General features: G+C 38.9%; 1 protein-coding gene across 1 annotated transcript in view; it reads left to right on the top strand.

Moving 5' to 3' along the window:
• LOC120534634 (zinc finger protein 665-like) overlaps positions 1 to 15,082 on the top strand; it is a 70,631-nt gene that overhangs the window by 18,412 nt on the left and 37,137 nt on the right. The window contains exons 3-6 of the mRNA XM_039762226.1: positions 5,457 to 6,356; positions 7,647 to 7,811; positions 9,664 to 9,776; positions 12,781 to 12,838. Of these exons, the coding sequence (XP_039618160.1) occupies positions 5,457 to 6,356; positions 7,647 to 7,811; positions 9,664 to 9,776; positions 12,781 to 12,838 (1,236 nt within the window). The remainder of the gene's footprint in view (positions 1 to 5,456; positions 6,357 to 7,646; positions 7,812 to 9,663; positions 9,777 to 12,780; positions 12,839 to 15,082) is intronic.

Below are 15,082 nucleotides of genomic sequence, written 5' to 3'. Positions count from 1 at the left end.
GCGCTGCATAACTACTTACTCTTCTTTAAGGTGAGTTCAGGTCACTAAAACCCCGCAACATTCAAGGTTGCTTTTGTGATGAATTATTTTAAGAAGATGGAGGGTTTACATCTAAGAAGATGTACTGACCTCTTCATGTTAAGTTTTGGACTTGGGAATTGTTTGTACCTTCTGCCCGTTAAGCACGGAAGGGCAGCGTCCACATTTCTCAGAATAATTTTTCTCTTAAATCATAGGCACGTAGTGCAAGGTTGTCAGGCAGAAATTTGCAGGATCGCATAGAAAATGTAATTTCTATACCACAGTGGTCGTGTAGCGCCTATCACAAGGGATCTGCTACCGAGAGATGATCCAAATACATTTAAGCTGCTGTTAGTGCTACTTACCTGTTGTGTTATAGCGCCTTTAAAATGTACTTTACCTGAAAACACTCCAGTACTGCTCAATGTATCTTTACTTCTTACATGTTACTGTTTTATTGTTTAATAATTTATAATTTTTTTTTCCATTGCACTCAGTGAGCGAAGCCACTGGGTAATCAGCTAGTCTTGTTATAAAACTCTTGTCTCTATTTAAACCTGTTGTAATGTGTTAAATTTTAGCATGAGTTTAACTTCCCATTCTTTTCTCTCTTGCTATGTTTTGAATTTGCCCTTAAGCACTGTGACTTAAGAGCCCTTCTCATTGTCCATGGCTGCTGAAATGACCTCCAACAAGTACATCCCTATTGCCATGCTTGATGTGGAACCTGTGGAAATTCATTCTCTCACGGAGTGTTTGTCCAGTCTCTCTCACCAAAAGGGCAGTGTCGGTTCATTTCATACAGACAATTAGGTAGACCACATTAGATGATCTGCATTAGGTGATCATTTCTGTACAGTTTGACTGCAGTACTGACATATTTAAAATATTCATGATCCCTTTATGCGATGTTCTAGCCAGCAGTGTGGTATAACTACACGATCTGTATCATAAATGTAAGGACACATTTTGCATCTTTTCTGTGGGCGGGAAGATGTGCCATTTTATCTGTTGGTCCACTTAGGGAGCTTCAAGCAATTAGTTGCAGCAGGTTTGGTGGTTGTCTGTATGCCAGGAGGGATGGTTCTGGAAATACATTTTTCAGCGTTTCGTCATTATTTAGCATTGGCTGAAGTTCTTTTTATAATTTTTTGAAGTGCTTCAAGATGTGGGATGCAGTTTAAACAAATAAGAGTTCCATATTTTGCTTTCATTTGTTCCTGAAACTGAGCTAATTGGAAAAGTTATAAAATATTGATTTGTTGTTATACAATTAATGTCTTTTAACTAAAATGTGATCATTTTAAGTTCATGTTTTATACAGAAACTTGGTTTTGAACCAACACAATGCTGGTAAAATATTTTAAATATGTCAGTACTGCAGTCAAACTGTACAGAAATGATCACTGTATTGATATCTGAATATTCCTCATGCATGTCACATTAGTACTTTGTCTATACTTCACACAGGCTTGATGCCGGGTGGGTTGAGCCTTTGTGTTTGTTTGTGGGATTCTGACGTGATGGTTGAGATTAATTGATTCGTATATGATGTGAGTTCATCCTAATGTATTATCTTTTTTAAAAAATGCTAGTGGAAATCTATACAATGGGAGATATTGCTAGCGAGAAGTATCATACCATACAATCAATAATGCATCACGTAAACCAGAAGGATTTTTGTGCATACTCTTATTGTAATTTAAACAAGTTGGAGGGTTCCAGCAAAGCCTAACTTTTATTTTAAGCAAATTAATGACAAAACCACGTGAATAAATAAAATTGAAAGCCAAATTGCTGCAATATTCACGTGTTGGTATTGTTGTACTTAGCAGTGATTGATTGTAACATTTTCTGTATAGGGCTTGAGTTTTCTGTGCTAAAATATAGCTGTATCAAAATACAGTTTAATTGATCTTTTTACTATTACTTTTTCATTGGCTCCTCACGTCTGTCTACTTAATTTCCCAGTACGCTCCAACATCAACCCTAAGTTGTGCTTTGTTACTCCGCAGCTTGTGCACAAAAACGTGTGCTAGACTAGAATTGTTCTATCCACTCTGTTAAATTCGTAATGCAGTAGTATATTTGTCTTGCATTATTTACCTGACCCTAAGCATTGATTCAGTTTACTTTCAGCATTCTGAACTTGCCTGCCGCAGTTGTTTTAGAGCTAATACTGCTGTTTCTCTTTATGGGTTTGCTGTCCGATTGGGCTGAAATGCAAGTTAGTGAGTGAGTGGACATGTGAGATGATAGCTGCGGCAGTCTGGCGCACAAAAGTAATTGCCGATTTAAATCCTGCCTGGAGAATTGGCTTTTTAAAGGTCTTTCATTTTTTATGAAAGATAGGATCTATTCCACCAATGAGTTGTATTTGAACAGAAAGGGTACCAGAGTATTGCATGACGAGTAGCTGAGGCATGCAAATGAGGCATAATGAGTGGTTTATTTAATAAATAGGGGGCTTTGCCCTCTGCTTGCTTCGCTCGCCAACCCCCGAGTGGGTACTTGGCACTAGCCACTTTGCGGCTCTGCCACTCACGTATGGGGAAGCAGATGTACAATTTGAACAGATTATTTTCATGGGGGTTGTTACATATGCATAATAGACCTAACTATTGTACATTACAGTAAATGATTAACCATAGTAAAACGTAATAAATTGAAAGAATTGTTTCATGTTGCATTAGAGGTATTTGTTGCGTTATACATTGTCATTCTGTCTGGCTTTGAAATTAGCACGCAAATACTTTTTAAACTTACACTTTTACTGTAAAACTTAAGTAAAAACAATTTGAAATTAACTTTTTGTCAATATTTCTTTGAATTGAAAGTCCAAACACAGAATCACATTGTGACAACTCAATGTATAACTGCCTGTGAGTGAATATCGTGTTTCTCCCTAATACAGTAGATGGATCGAGTTTTTCAAATTTTTGTCCCTGTTATTTGTTAATCGTCATAGCAAAAGCTATTCAAATGGGAAGCTAAACGTTTTAATACGAATGGCATTTCAAGGTCCCCTTTGGTGTCTTAATTTTATCAACGGAAGATGTTACTATATTACCTTTCTTGTCGCCTGTTAAAATTTTACATGTCAGAATTGTTCGACCAATTTTGAATACAACTAAGCTTGTCCTATTTCATAGCCCATCACTCAGATATAAATTACACAATATTACGATTCATCCCTCTTTCAACAGTAATTAGTGCAGTGGAAGACCGGACTGTTAATGGTTGTAGATATTCTACGGGATATTGTAAGTTGATGTTTTCATCTTCCGCACTATCCCCACCAACTGTTTCAGCACAGTCTATTGATACACATTTAACCAATTTGCCATGTAACCGATCAACAATTTCCGCGTTAATTCATTTGACTTCATTGTTTCTCAGTGCTAGGATTCCCTGTGTACTCATTTCTTCTGTTGATAACCCTTTGGGAGGAAATTCTTCAATAAGATTTGGACATAATAAGTCTTTATTTGGGATCTTAAATGAGGAAAACATAAAAATTCATAAGAACTGAGAGAGCAGGAACTATGTCTGACAAAAGCATTCACATGAATGAGAGGTGAGAGGACTGTGGGCGTGAGACGTTAACCATAAATGGTTGAGAGGAGGGCGAGACTTGAGAAAATCTCTCGGCGATTGTCTCGTCTCAAGATTCTCTATTATAATAGAGAGATAAGAAAGGGAGGGACAAATTTGGAGAATTAAAGTTCCAGGATTTTGTCATTTTTAAAATTCAGTCAATATCACTCATCCCTTACTCTAAGTCCCAATCCCCTTCAACCATTTTTTATTAAAAGTACTTCTATTATTAAAGTGAACAATATTGTACCCTTTTCTGTAACAGAATATAAAATGCATAAATACTAATAATTTAACCAAACTTTAAACTGATGTGGTATGAAACAGTACTGATAATGAGAGGGATATTAGAGTTACCAAATAACCTAACTTCCATATCCTTTTTGTGTATGGAATCATGGACCTCCTTTATAAAACTTTGCATAGATTCGAATGTGAAAATATTTGGATGGCAATGAATAAAAAAAAAAAATCTAATTACAAAAAAACAAAACAGGCTTAGGCTTCTTCCCATGTAACTTGCCCTTTATAAATCACAATTGTATTATGAATACGCCTTGTTGCTAATCCGCCTCATACCTATAAAGACACAATGCTGCAGATGTTTGTTGGCTGGTAGACGTGTTAAGACCCCACCACCAAGATCATGTGTGGCAAGATAGCATCTCTCTTTTTTGTTACAGGGGTCCAGGAAAGGTGTAAAGTGCCAACATCTGAGCAGATAGCCGCTAATACCAGGCACGTGTAGCAACATGACTGCTGATATGATGAGTAGTACACAATGTGTGAAAATATTAGTTTTCAGCCACCAAGTACAATACCATCATGTCTGCCAATGTTAGTTTGCCACAAAATAAATGAATCGTGGGCTGACCCAGGCCTTGGAGACGTGACATTTGTCAGTCTCATCTTGGCATCGCATATGACTTGTACAGTAATGGAATGTAACAGTTTGCAGCTGGAAAAAGGCAACTTCATTCTCATTAGATGCCCTTAATGCAATATGAGTGCAGTAAAGTGATGTGATTACATTAGGAGAACCCAACACTGCTGCAGAATACCTCTTGGTTGGCGAAAATGTTTTATGTATGTATTCTTGCACCACACAAAATTTGGAGGCACCGCCTCCTCAGTCAGCTAATGTCTTCGAATATGATAGAGTGAATCTTGGCTAAGTTATTTCTGACCTGTTGGCCAGTTCCCCGAGATCAGGTAGCTGGTATAAACTGGTGAAAGACTAAAGTTCTTCAGCACAAATGCGCAACATTGGCCCTCTTAAAAGGGAACTGAACTGCAGTCTTTACATCGTACTCCACACTTTTGAGGATCAATGTTTCTCATGTAAACACACATTATAATAATGACTCGGGGACCTGCTATGATCAAGGGAGTCATTTCCCTGTTTCTCTAAAGTTATGGTGTACGCATGTTCACCCGTCAGGTTTTCTTTTATAAATCCCAATGTTTTCATTGAAGATTCGTATGCATGTTTTAAACCTCTCTTTGTGTGTGCAAGCTTTATAAATGAGGCCCCAGTAGTGGGAGAAAATCGCATGAAGATTTTTGGGAAGATGTATATACACAATATAAACTGTGACTTGTGTTAGGTTCACAACTATAACAGTTTTTCTTTTCATATGCTTTGTCTAAAGGTTTCCAATTTTATTTTTTAAATGTATAAAGTAAGAGGTTTTTGTCATTGTTGTAAGATGAAAATGCTCACGCTTTCTTATTGTTGACAGTTGGGTTATTTCAAAGAGAATAAGCTGTTGTACACTAAAATATTTCCTCTTGAAAGTTTTTGTACATGAAACTTCTTTTTTTTTTTTATTTTGCAGATATACAAGGAAATGGTACCTTCTCCACGTCTTCATTTCCCCAGACATCTCTTCCCTTTAGACCACAGCAAAATGAAAACTTGAAATCTGAATCCGGGGTGGTGTCACTGGTCCAATTAGAGTATTATTCTTTGCCTGTTGCAAAAATATGTGTAGATGCAGTCAACACCCAACGACAGGTGTATGGCAAAAATTCAACACCCTTGCATGTTTGCCAAGGGCAGGCAAACCCTTATGAACAAAAATCTAAAACTAAACGCAAGTGGAATCGTACTAGACAGAAGCTGCTCAGCTGTTCAGAGTGTGGTAAACAATTCTTCAGCAGTAGCAATCTTAAAACCCACAGAAGAATTCATACAGGAGAGAAGCCATATTCCTGTTCTGAATGTGGTAAACGATTTATTCAAATAGGCCATCTTCATACCCACACTAAAATTCACACGGGAGAGAAACCATATTGCTGTCCCGAATGTGGAAAAGCATTCATCACCAGAAATAGGCTTCAGATCCACGCAAGAATTCACACTGGGGAGAAACCATATTGCTGCTCCCATTGCGAAAAACGATTCTCTGATAAACGTGGCCTTCAGTTACACATAAGGATTCACACTGGAGAAAAGCCATATTGCTGTTCTGAATGTGGCAAACAATTCTCCCAAATAGGCACTCTCCAGACCCATGTGAGAATTCATACTGGAGAGAAGCCTTTTTCCTGTTCTGAATGTGGGAAACAATTCTCACAAATAGGCAATCTGAGGACCCACATGAGAATTCACACTGGGAAAAAGCCATTTTGCTGTTCTGTATGTGGCAAAGAACTTGCTGACAAACGTGGTCTTCAGTTACACACAAGACTTCATTTTGGAGACCAGCCATATAGCTATTCTGATTGCTGGAAATAATTTGGGACTAACTGTAATTGTCAGGTCCATAGAAGAATTCACACTGGGATCAGTACACCATGATTAATGAGAGGTTTGCTTCTCTCTTGACTATATGAAAGACTAAACCTAATGGAGAAATTAACCCTGCGAGAGACAATTCTCTGATAAACCTAGTCCTTCACTACATCCAAGAATTCACACTGGAGAACAAGGAAGAACAAGAAAATTGCTACATGCATATCAACTAACATTTTAGAAACCGTACATTCATCCCAAGTCTCTACGTCCAAAATCTGGAGGTGGCATAGACCTGTTGTTGGATCTGTAGACAGTCTATTTTAATCATATGACTTCAGGCTTATCTGATGTACTTAAGATCAAGATAAGCAGGAAGTGGTCAAGCGTGAAGTAAAGTCTAAGTTAACTTTCATTATCAAATTAGCCCATCATTAAACAGATGACACAGAATCCCACTATACAAAGGCAATGCAGTTCTCTACTATTAAAACAAACAAAAAGCCACCTCGACCCACTAGCAATCTCTCAGCCCCAGTAAACAATTTAGAAACCAAGAAAGAATTTTAACCGTTGTGTTGGACAAAGTATGTAAAACCACAAAGGTAATCATCCTGGGCGACAGTTTAAGTAACCTCTGAATCTGTCATGACAAGAGCTGGGTATTGATTTCTGTTTTCATGAATCGATTCAATTCCGATTCACACGGTCCCAAATTGATTTGATATAACGTGATAAATTGATAAAATATTAATGCATGTGTTAAGAATTGACCCTAATGCAGCTGCATTAATGAACTTTTTATTTAACATAGGATGGGATCCATTCTAATTTAAATAAATACAGCACAAAGACTAAGTTACAAACAACCATATATTAAAATGTCAACAGCCAACAATCAAATTGAAAAAAGTCTTTTCTTTGAAAACAGCGCGAGGAACCAGATCTTGTCAAACCTTTGAAGTGGACACTGTAAAGTCCACGATACTAAGCCCCTTCAGGACTACTATCTCACTTCTCAGAGAATGCAAGATTTTTTTTTACAAGAAAAGGAGCTGATCTATATGTTGTGGAGTGAGGCAGCTTCTTTGTGCAGTAACAATATCACCAGCGGTTCAGAAAACCCCCTCACAAGTGACACTGGGCCCTGGGATACAAAGATACCACTTTGTTTGACGAGCCAAAAGAAGATATTTACCTGCATGCACTCTTCAGCAGTTCAGTGGATTGTCAGAGAGTGGAACAAGTTGTACTTTCCTGTATCTGTTCACTTCTTCCTGTGCCTTTTCAGCTGGAGTTTTCTGTAATACCGTAGCTTGTGGTCCAAGCAGTACCATCAGTGCTGATGCAGAAGATTCTTTTGATCTCTTTGGTTGCAGTAGGGACATCTTCCACTTCAAAAGGTTCAAGGGATTTGACTTCCTGCTGTACATTCAGTTTGCTCAGCTCACTCACTGTCAGATTCTTGCTGTGGAAAATATTCTGGACTAAACTTTAATTGGAAAATTAATTGGGAACTTGCTAGGGACTTTGTTTAATATTGCTAAGGGGGGGGGGACTACTTTGAATTTATATTCAAATGCTGTAATATACAAGAACAATCAGTCATTTCTGTTCTTCTTTAACTTGCATTAGATGCCTCCATTTGCTCTGGACCAACCACTTCAGTCATCGATCCAGAGAATATCTCACAACAGGCTTCATCAGACAGGAAAGGAAGCGAGGGGTCTAATGCGGATGTTGCATACAGCCTGTCCTTCAGGGCCACATATCTTAAAAGATTTCACATACCCCTATTTAAATCCCTTTAACTTGTAGAAAATGTTACATAATTTGAGTACAATATCGCTCTATTATAATAAAAAAATCTTGAGACACCTTTTTATCCTGCGACGAGACGTGATCTTGTGAAAAGAGACACTTTCACGTTCCAAGAGATTTAGCCAGGCCCGTGGCCGGAAATAAAAGAGAAAGGGTAGATGACAAAGTAGAACATCATAAAGAAATCAAAAACGTCGGTGCGAAACACATGCAGAGCAGATTAGAGATAATCGGAGTTCTATAATTCGAATGTCTCAAAAAATAATGATAGTAAAGATCACATTACCGCAAACAAATGTAAATTATTACTCAATGGGGTTGGGGGGAACAGCAGGACTGCTGATTACTGCTCTAGAAAGAGTTCCAGCAGCTCCAGTGCGGTGTTCCATTGGGTCACCATGTTGACTACCTGCTTATGTGTGGGCAGTTGCAGTATCCTCTGCTTCTCTTTGAGCTTGTTGCTTGTCATACTGCTATGATAAAAAATAATGCAATGTGTCTCATGCGGCCAAGCAGTGTGTAACGGCTGGTGTTTTGAGAGCTGCTTGTGAGGCTGAGAATGTGTGTGTACGAAACATCCAATGTGCAGCCACTCCATCTGTTTAGCAGCACATACCATATTCGCAGTATTGTCTGTTATGAGGGCTGGGTCTTTGTTTGTTAGCTTCTTGTATCACCTCAGAGTCCAATTACTCTCGCTGTGTGGAAGGTATCAACTGCCCTAGTAAGTAAAACCTGGGGGGTATTCCAGAAAGCAGGTTATGTGACATACCCGGGTAAGTTTAAGGGTAAGTTAGTGGATAACCTCAACTTTCGGTTCCAAAAACGGAGGTAACTTTCTGGGTATGTATGTAACCATAGCAGCTTACTCTCTGAAGATAACCTGCTCGGTGGCAGGTTATGTTCCAGGGTAAGTTTGTTTCAGAAGGTTACTGAGCATGGCGTGCCCTTTTGATGACGATCCTGTGGACGTGGAAGCACAAATTATCCGAGGTTTTTTCTGCCGGGAGAGAGTAATAAGACCGCGTATTGATGTCTTTTCATTTCCAAATGATTTTTTAAAAGAGCGTTATCGGTTTTCAAAAGAATCGTTAATCTACTTGACCCATCTCTTGGCACCGCATATTGCACATGTCACAAACCGCGGGTCTGCGCTTAGCACAGAAAACATTCTGTGCATAGCACTTCGGTTTTTGCCTCAGGGCATTTTTTGTGTGGGCGATGCAGAGCATGTTGGAATGGCAACTGTGTGTAGAGCCGTTCGCGACAGTATGTCTGGCACTGAAACACTTCTTACACACGTTTGTACAGTTCCCTGGCCATAAACCTCTGCGTGTAATTAAAGAGGAATTCCACAGAGTGGCAGGTTTGTCCTTTGTAGTAAAATTCATGACGCATATTTAATATGTAGTCATACTATTTATATCTATAGATGTATTCATCCTGCACACACACTTGATACTTCCCTATATGACTTTCTATTTCAGGGTTTCCAAATGTAATTGGGTGCATTGACGGCACCCACATTCCTATTAAAGCTCCTTCAATGAATGAGGGAGACTATGTTAATAGGAAATCTATTCATAGTATCAATGTGCAGGTAAGAACTGGATTTTGTGTTCAATAAAGTTCAATAAAGTCAGCCTGCATAAAAACATTAAGCATTTTGAAGCCTTTAAGTGACAGAGATAGTAATTTATTAAGTCATATAATGAAAACAAATCATAGTGGTAAACTTACATTTCACCATGCTACTTGTGGTGCATGGTGTGTGTGACGAAGTGCCCCCTGGAATGCCAGCAACCACTGATCGCCCTTTATTAACAACTCCTCAGATGGGGTGAGGGGAAGTGGTGGTGGGCCCCAGCTTGCTTTCTATTAGCTACATGACAGACAGAATATACTAAATTGTGTTTAATCAATAGTTCAGTGATCGTGTAATCAACTATTACCTTTTGCAGTATGTTTTTATGTTTCATTTTGACTTGGCTCAAAGTTCTTCTGCATCCAGACGGATTACACCTTATTAAATAAGAAACCATATATTCCTAGTCAATACACATTGTTATTTTAACCTAAAGAAATGAATGGCAGGAAAAGTGAATGCATTCAAAGTGATTTAACAGTGAAAAGGGTGCGGAAGGGGTGTTTCATTATTTTACAGTATAATAAAAGGGAGGCGATGTCAATTTTGCAATTTAATACACTCACGCATTTACTCTGTCCGTTATTTTTTGCCAAGCCAACTCTCTTTCTTTAGCCGATGCAGCCGTATTACTTTTTCATTATGATAGGCTTGAATTATTCAAACGCCTGCATTAACACCTCCAACTCCACCTCTGTGAAATATGCCGCTCGCTTTTTTTCTCCTTGATCTTCCGTTTTGACTTGTGAAATCGGCGATCCATTGAAAACGTCTTTATGTATGCACGGTGCACGCGCATTGACTCTGGGTAACCAGTAGGAGGTTGATTGAACTTACTCTTCTCAGGTGTTTTGGAACCGACATACTCATGGTATGCGGGTTTGGGGTAAATCAACCCAGAGGTTATGATTTACCAAATGGTAAGTTAACCAAGCTTTCTGGAATACCCCCCTGGGATATGAGATTCTGGTTGTCATCTACATAGTGGGGAGTAATAGTCGGGTATGAATCTATTGCTCTGCATGTCCAGTAATCACAAGTTAGGGTGACTCTCAGCATTTGACACCATTGACCATTCTATTTTACTGCACAGGCTAGAAAACGATGTTGGGCTTACAGGCCCCGTGCTCGCTTGGTTTAGTTCTTATTTATCAAATCGATTCCAGTATGTACAGAAATGTGCAGACAGTACTCCATCATTATACACAGAAGTTCGATATGGTGTCCCGCAGGCCTCAGTACTGGGACCTTTACTGTTTTCACTTTACATGCTGCCGCTAGGATCTCTCATTAGGAAACATAATTTTAATTTTCACTTGTATGCAGATGATGCCCAGTTATGCTTTTCATTTAAATCAAATGAAGTTTCTCTGATGTTGTCTTTAATTAGTTGTGTTAGTGAATTAAAGGAGTGGATGAATGAGAACTACTTGTCTTTAAATACAGATAAAACAGAGATGTTAATTGTTGGAGGGAATGACGCTGATCACAGCAATATTCTGTCATCATTTAACTCAGTTGGAATCACCATTAATTTTACTGAATCAGCCCGCAATCTAGGAGTTATCTTTGATTCTAGCATGTCATTTAAATCGTATATTACAAAGTTGTCCAAAACATGTTTCTTCCATCTTAAAAATGTTGGGAAATTAAGGCGCTTTCTAAATAAACAGGATTCTGAGAAATTAATTCATGCATTTATCTCTAGTAGGATTGACTACTGCAATGCGGTGTTCACTGGCTGTTCAAACTGTTCTCTATACAGCCTCCAGTTAATCCAAAATGCGGCTGCAAGAATTATTACAAGAACAAGAAAATATGAACACATAACTCCAGTTCTTAAATCCTTACACTGGCTCCCGGTTAAGTTTAGGACTGATTTCAAAATCCTCCTTTTAACATATAAAGCATTAAATGGCCAAGGTCCGGCTTACTTGTCTGAACTTATCATGACTTACAAACCTGAGCGCACATTAAGATCTCAAGATGCCGGTCTGCTTAGGATTCCAAGGATTAATAAAATAACAGTTGGAGGTCGAGCTTTTAGTTACAGGGCCCCTAAACTGTGGAATGGTCTTCCTGCTTCTATAAGAGATGCCCCTTCAGTCTCAGCCTTTAAATCCCGGCTGAAGACTCACTACTTCAGTTTAGCATACCCTGACTAGAGCTGCTGATTAACTGTACAGACTGCATCTCTGTTGTTAGTCATTAGCACTATAACATAAGTAACATGATAGTTAGAATTGAATACTAACCCTCACCTATTCTGTTTCTGTTCTTGGTACCCAAATGTGGCAATTGGTGCCACGGCCCACCTGACAAGTTGTTTGCCTGCCGGTGGTAAAGTCATCCCTGATGGAGGATCACAGGAATCACGGGAAAGAGGGGTCCTTTCATCGGATTGGCTGGCCCAGCACTGTTTCAGCCATGGAATGGCCAAATGGGGGAGGCAGCTTGATGGATGAGGTCTCCAGGACTCTAAAAATATCCAAATCTTATTATATGATATCATCTACTGTTAAATTCTGCTCCGTACTTCTAAGATCTTTATTATTATGCGGTATTAAGGATTTGTTCTGTTCTGTGTATTGTGTTGTATTGACCCCCTTCTTTTGACACCCACTGCATGCCCAGCCTACCTGGAAAGAGGTCTCTCTTTGAACTGCCTTTCCCAAGGTTTCTTCCATTTTTTCCCTACAAGGGTTTTTTTTTTGGGAGTTTTTTCTTGTCTTCTTAGAGAGTCAAGGCTGGGGGGCTGTCAAGAAGCAGGGCCTGTTAAAGCCCATTGCGGCACTTCCTGTGTGATTTTGGGCTATACAAAAATAAACTGTATTGTATTGTATTGTACTCTGCTGACTTCAGTGAATTAGTGACTCCATGTCGAAGCATCCTCTAATAGGACAATTCAATAATTAGGCAGGAGAAAAGCTGTTCATTGTATCTTTTGATTACTCCTCAGCAAAATGCCTTGGAGGGAGATTTCTTCAGAAGCAGTCCATTACAGCGTGATCAGAATGGTCAGAGAAACAAAGAGTAGAAGTTCATTTTATAAACTGTTGAATATACATACAGTGTCAGTCAATATATACATTTTACTCTGGTTGGTTCACTGGTTTACACCCAAATGATTTACAGTATAAAAGTCTTGTATTATATTCTAGTTCTTATACCTTTTGAGATGAGCCACTACTCTTGAAATTTCTGTGCATATAACAACTGTCCATTCTTGTTGCTTATAGTACATCTGCTGATTTCTTAGTCATCCTTCAGTATATTTTGTATATTACATCAATCTTTCTTCTGGTACATTCTTTATTTACTTGACCATCTCCGTATTTTCCTAAACCAGTTCGTATATTTCAGTGTACATTTTGTTGTTCACTTGATCTTTTATCTGGTTTCCGACATTTATTAACCCTTTATGCTGTTTCTTAAAAATGAATGCTGTTACCCTAAAATTGTTCTTCCACACACTTCACTGAAATATTTGCATGTTGCTAAAATGTAGTGTGGTTGAGTTTTTCAGCAACGCTCTATGGACATATGTCTTTGCATATGTAAGCTGCCACAGACTCCACTCTTTTTTGGGCACATACAGAACTGGATGGCAATTTAAACACAAACGTCTTCTCCAGTGGGGTTTGTTTCAGATTGGACGTGTCTGCAGATTGCGTGTCAGAGTGGTGTCTTGATTTTGGAGGTTTGTGGTATTTCCACTCTATTTCACCTCCATTTTGGCAATATTACATATTACTTTGCTTTATCCAGCTCTTCTCTAACTTTATATTTTTGAAATCTGACATGCACCCAGATATCAGTATTTAGCCTTGACAGCACATTCAGTTTTGCAACTTCTGTCATATTTTTTTGTGCGAGGCTGGCTATGTGAGACTAATGGGGTGAAAGATTCACACCTCCATGGGTAAATGGCATATACAGTGGTGTGAAAAACTATTTGCCCCCTTCCTGATTTCTTATTCTTTTGCATGTTTGTCACACAAAATGTTTCTGATCATCAAACACATTTAACCATTAGTCAAATATAACACAAGTAAACACAAAATGCAGTTTTTAAATGATGGTTTTTATTATTTAGGGAGAAAAAATCCAAACCTACATGGCTCTGTGTGAAAAAGTAATTGCCCCCTGAACCTAATAACTGGTTGGGCCACCCTTAGCAGCAATAACTGCAATCAAGTGTTCGCAATAACTTGCAATGAGTCTTTTACAGCGCTCTGGAGGAATTTCGGCCCACTCATCTTTGCAGAATTTTTGCAATTCAGCTTTATTTGAGGGTTTTCTAGCATGAACCACCTTTTTAAGGTCATGCCATAGCATCTCAATTGGATTCAGGTCAGGACTTTGACTAGGCCATTCCAAAGTCTTCATTTTGTTTTTCTTCAGCCATTCAGAGGTGGATTTGCTGGTGTGTTTTGAGTCATTGTCCTGTTGCAGCACCCAAGATCGCTTCAGCTTGAGTTGACGAACAGATTGCCGGACATTCTCCTTCAGGATTTTTTGTAGACAGTAGAATTCATGGTTCCATCTATCACAGCAAGCCTTCCAGGTCCTGAAGCAGCAAAACAACCCCAGACCATCACACTACCACCACCATATTTTACTGTTGGTATGATGTTCTTTTTTCTGAAATGCTGTGTTCCTTTTACGCCAGATGTAACGGGACATTTGCCTTCCAAAAAGTTCAACTTTTGTCTCATCAGTCCACAAGGTATTTTCCCAAAAGTCTTGGCAATCATTGAGATTTTTCTTAGTAAAATTGAGACGAGCCCTAATGTTCTTTTTGCTTAACAGTGGTTTGCGTCTTGGAAATCTGCCATGCAGGCCGTTTTTGCCCAGTCTCTTTTTTATGGTGGAGTCGTGAACACTGACCTTAATTGAGGCAAGTGAGTCCTGCAGTTCTTTAGACGTTGTCCTGGGGTCTTTTGTGACCTCTCGGATGAGTCGTCTCTGCGCCTCGGGTAATTTTGGTCAGCCGCCACTCCTGGGAAGGTTCACCACTGTTTCATGTTTTTGCCATTTGTGGATAATGGCTCTCACTGTGGTTCGCTGGAATCCCAAAGCTTTAGAAATGGCTTTATAACCTTTACCAGACTGATAGATCTCAATTACTTCTGTTCTCATTTGTTCCTGAATTTCTTTGGATCTTGGCATGATGTCTAGCTTTTGAGGTGCTTTTGGTCTACTTCTCTGTGTCAGGCAGCTCCTATTTAAGTGATTTCTTGATTGAAACAGGTGTGGCA

Source organism: Polypterus senegalus, chromosome 8 (genome assembly GCF_016835505.1).
Source record: "Polypterus senegalus isolate Bchr_013 chromosome 8, ASM1683550v1, whole genome shotgun sequence".
Taxonomy (NCBI): Eukaryota; Metazoa; Chordata; class Cladistia; order Polypteriformes; family Polypteridae; genus Polypterus; species Polypterus senegalus.
Note: the sequence above shows the minus strand (reverse complement) of the source record. Positions and strands in the feature narration are given on the sequence as shown.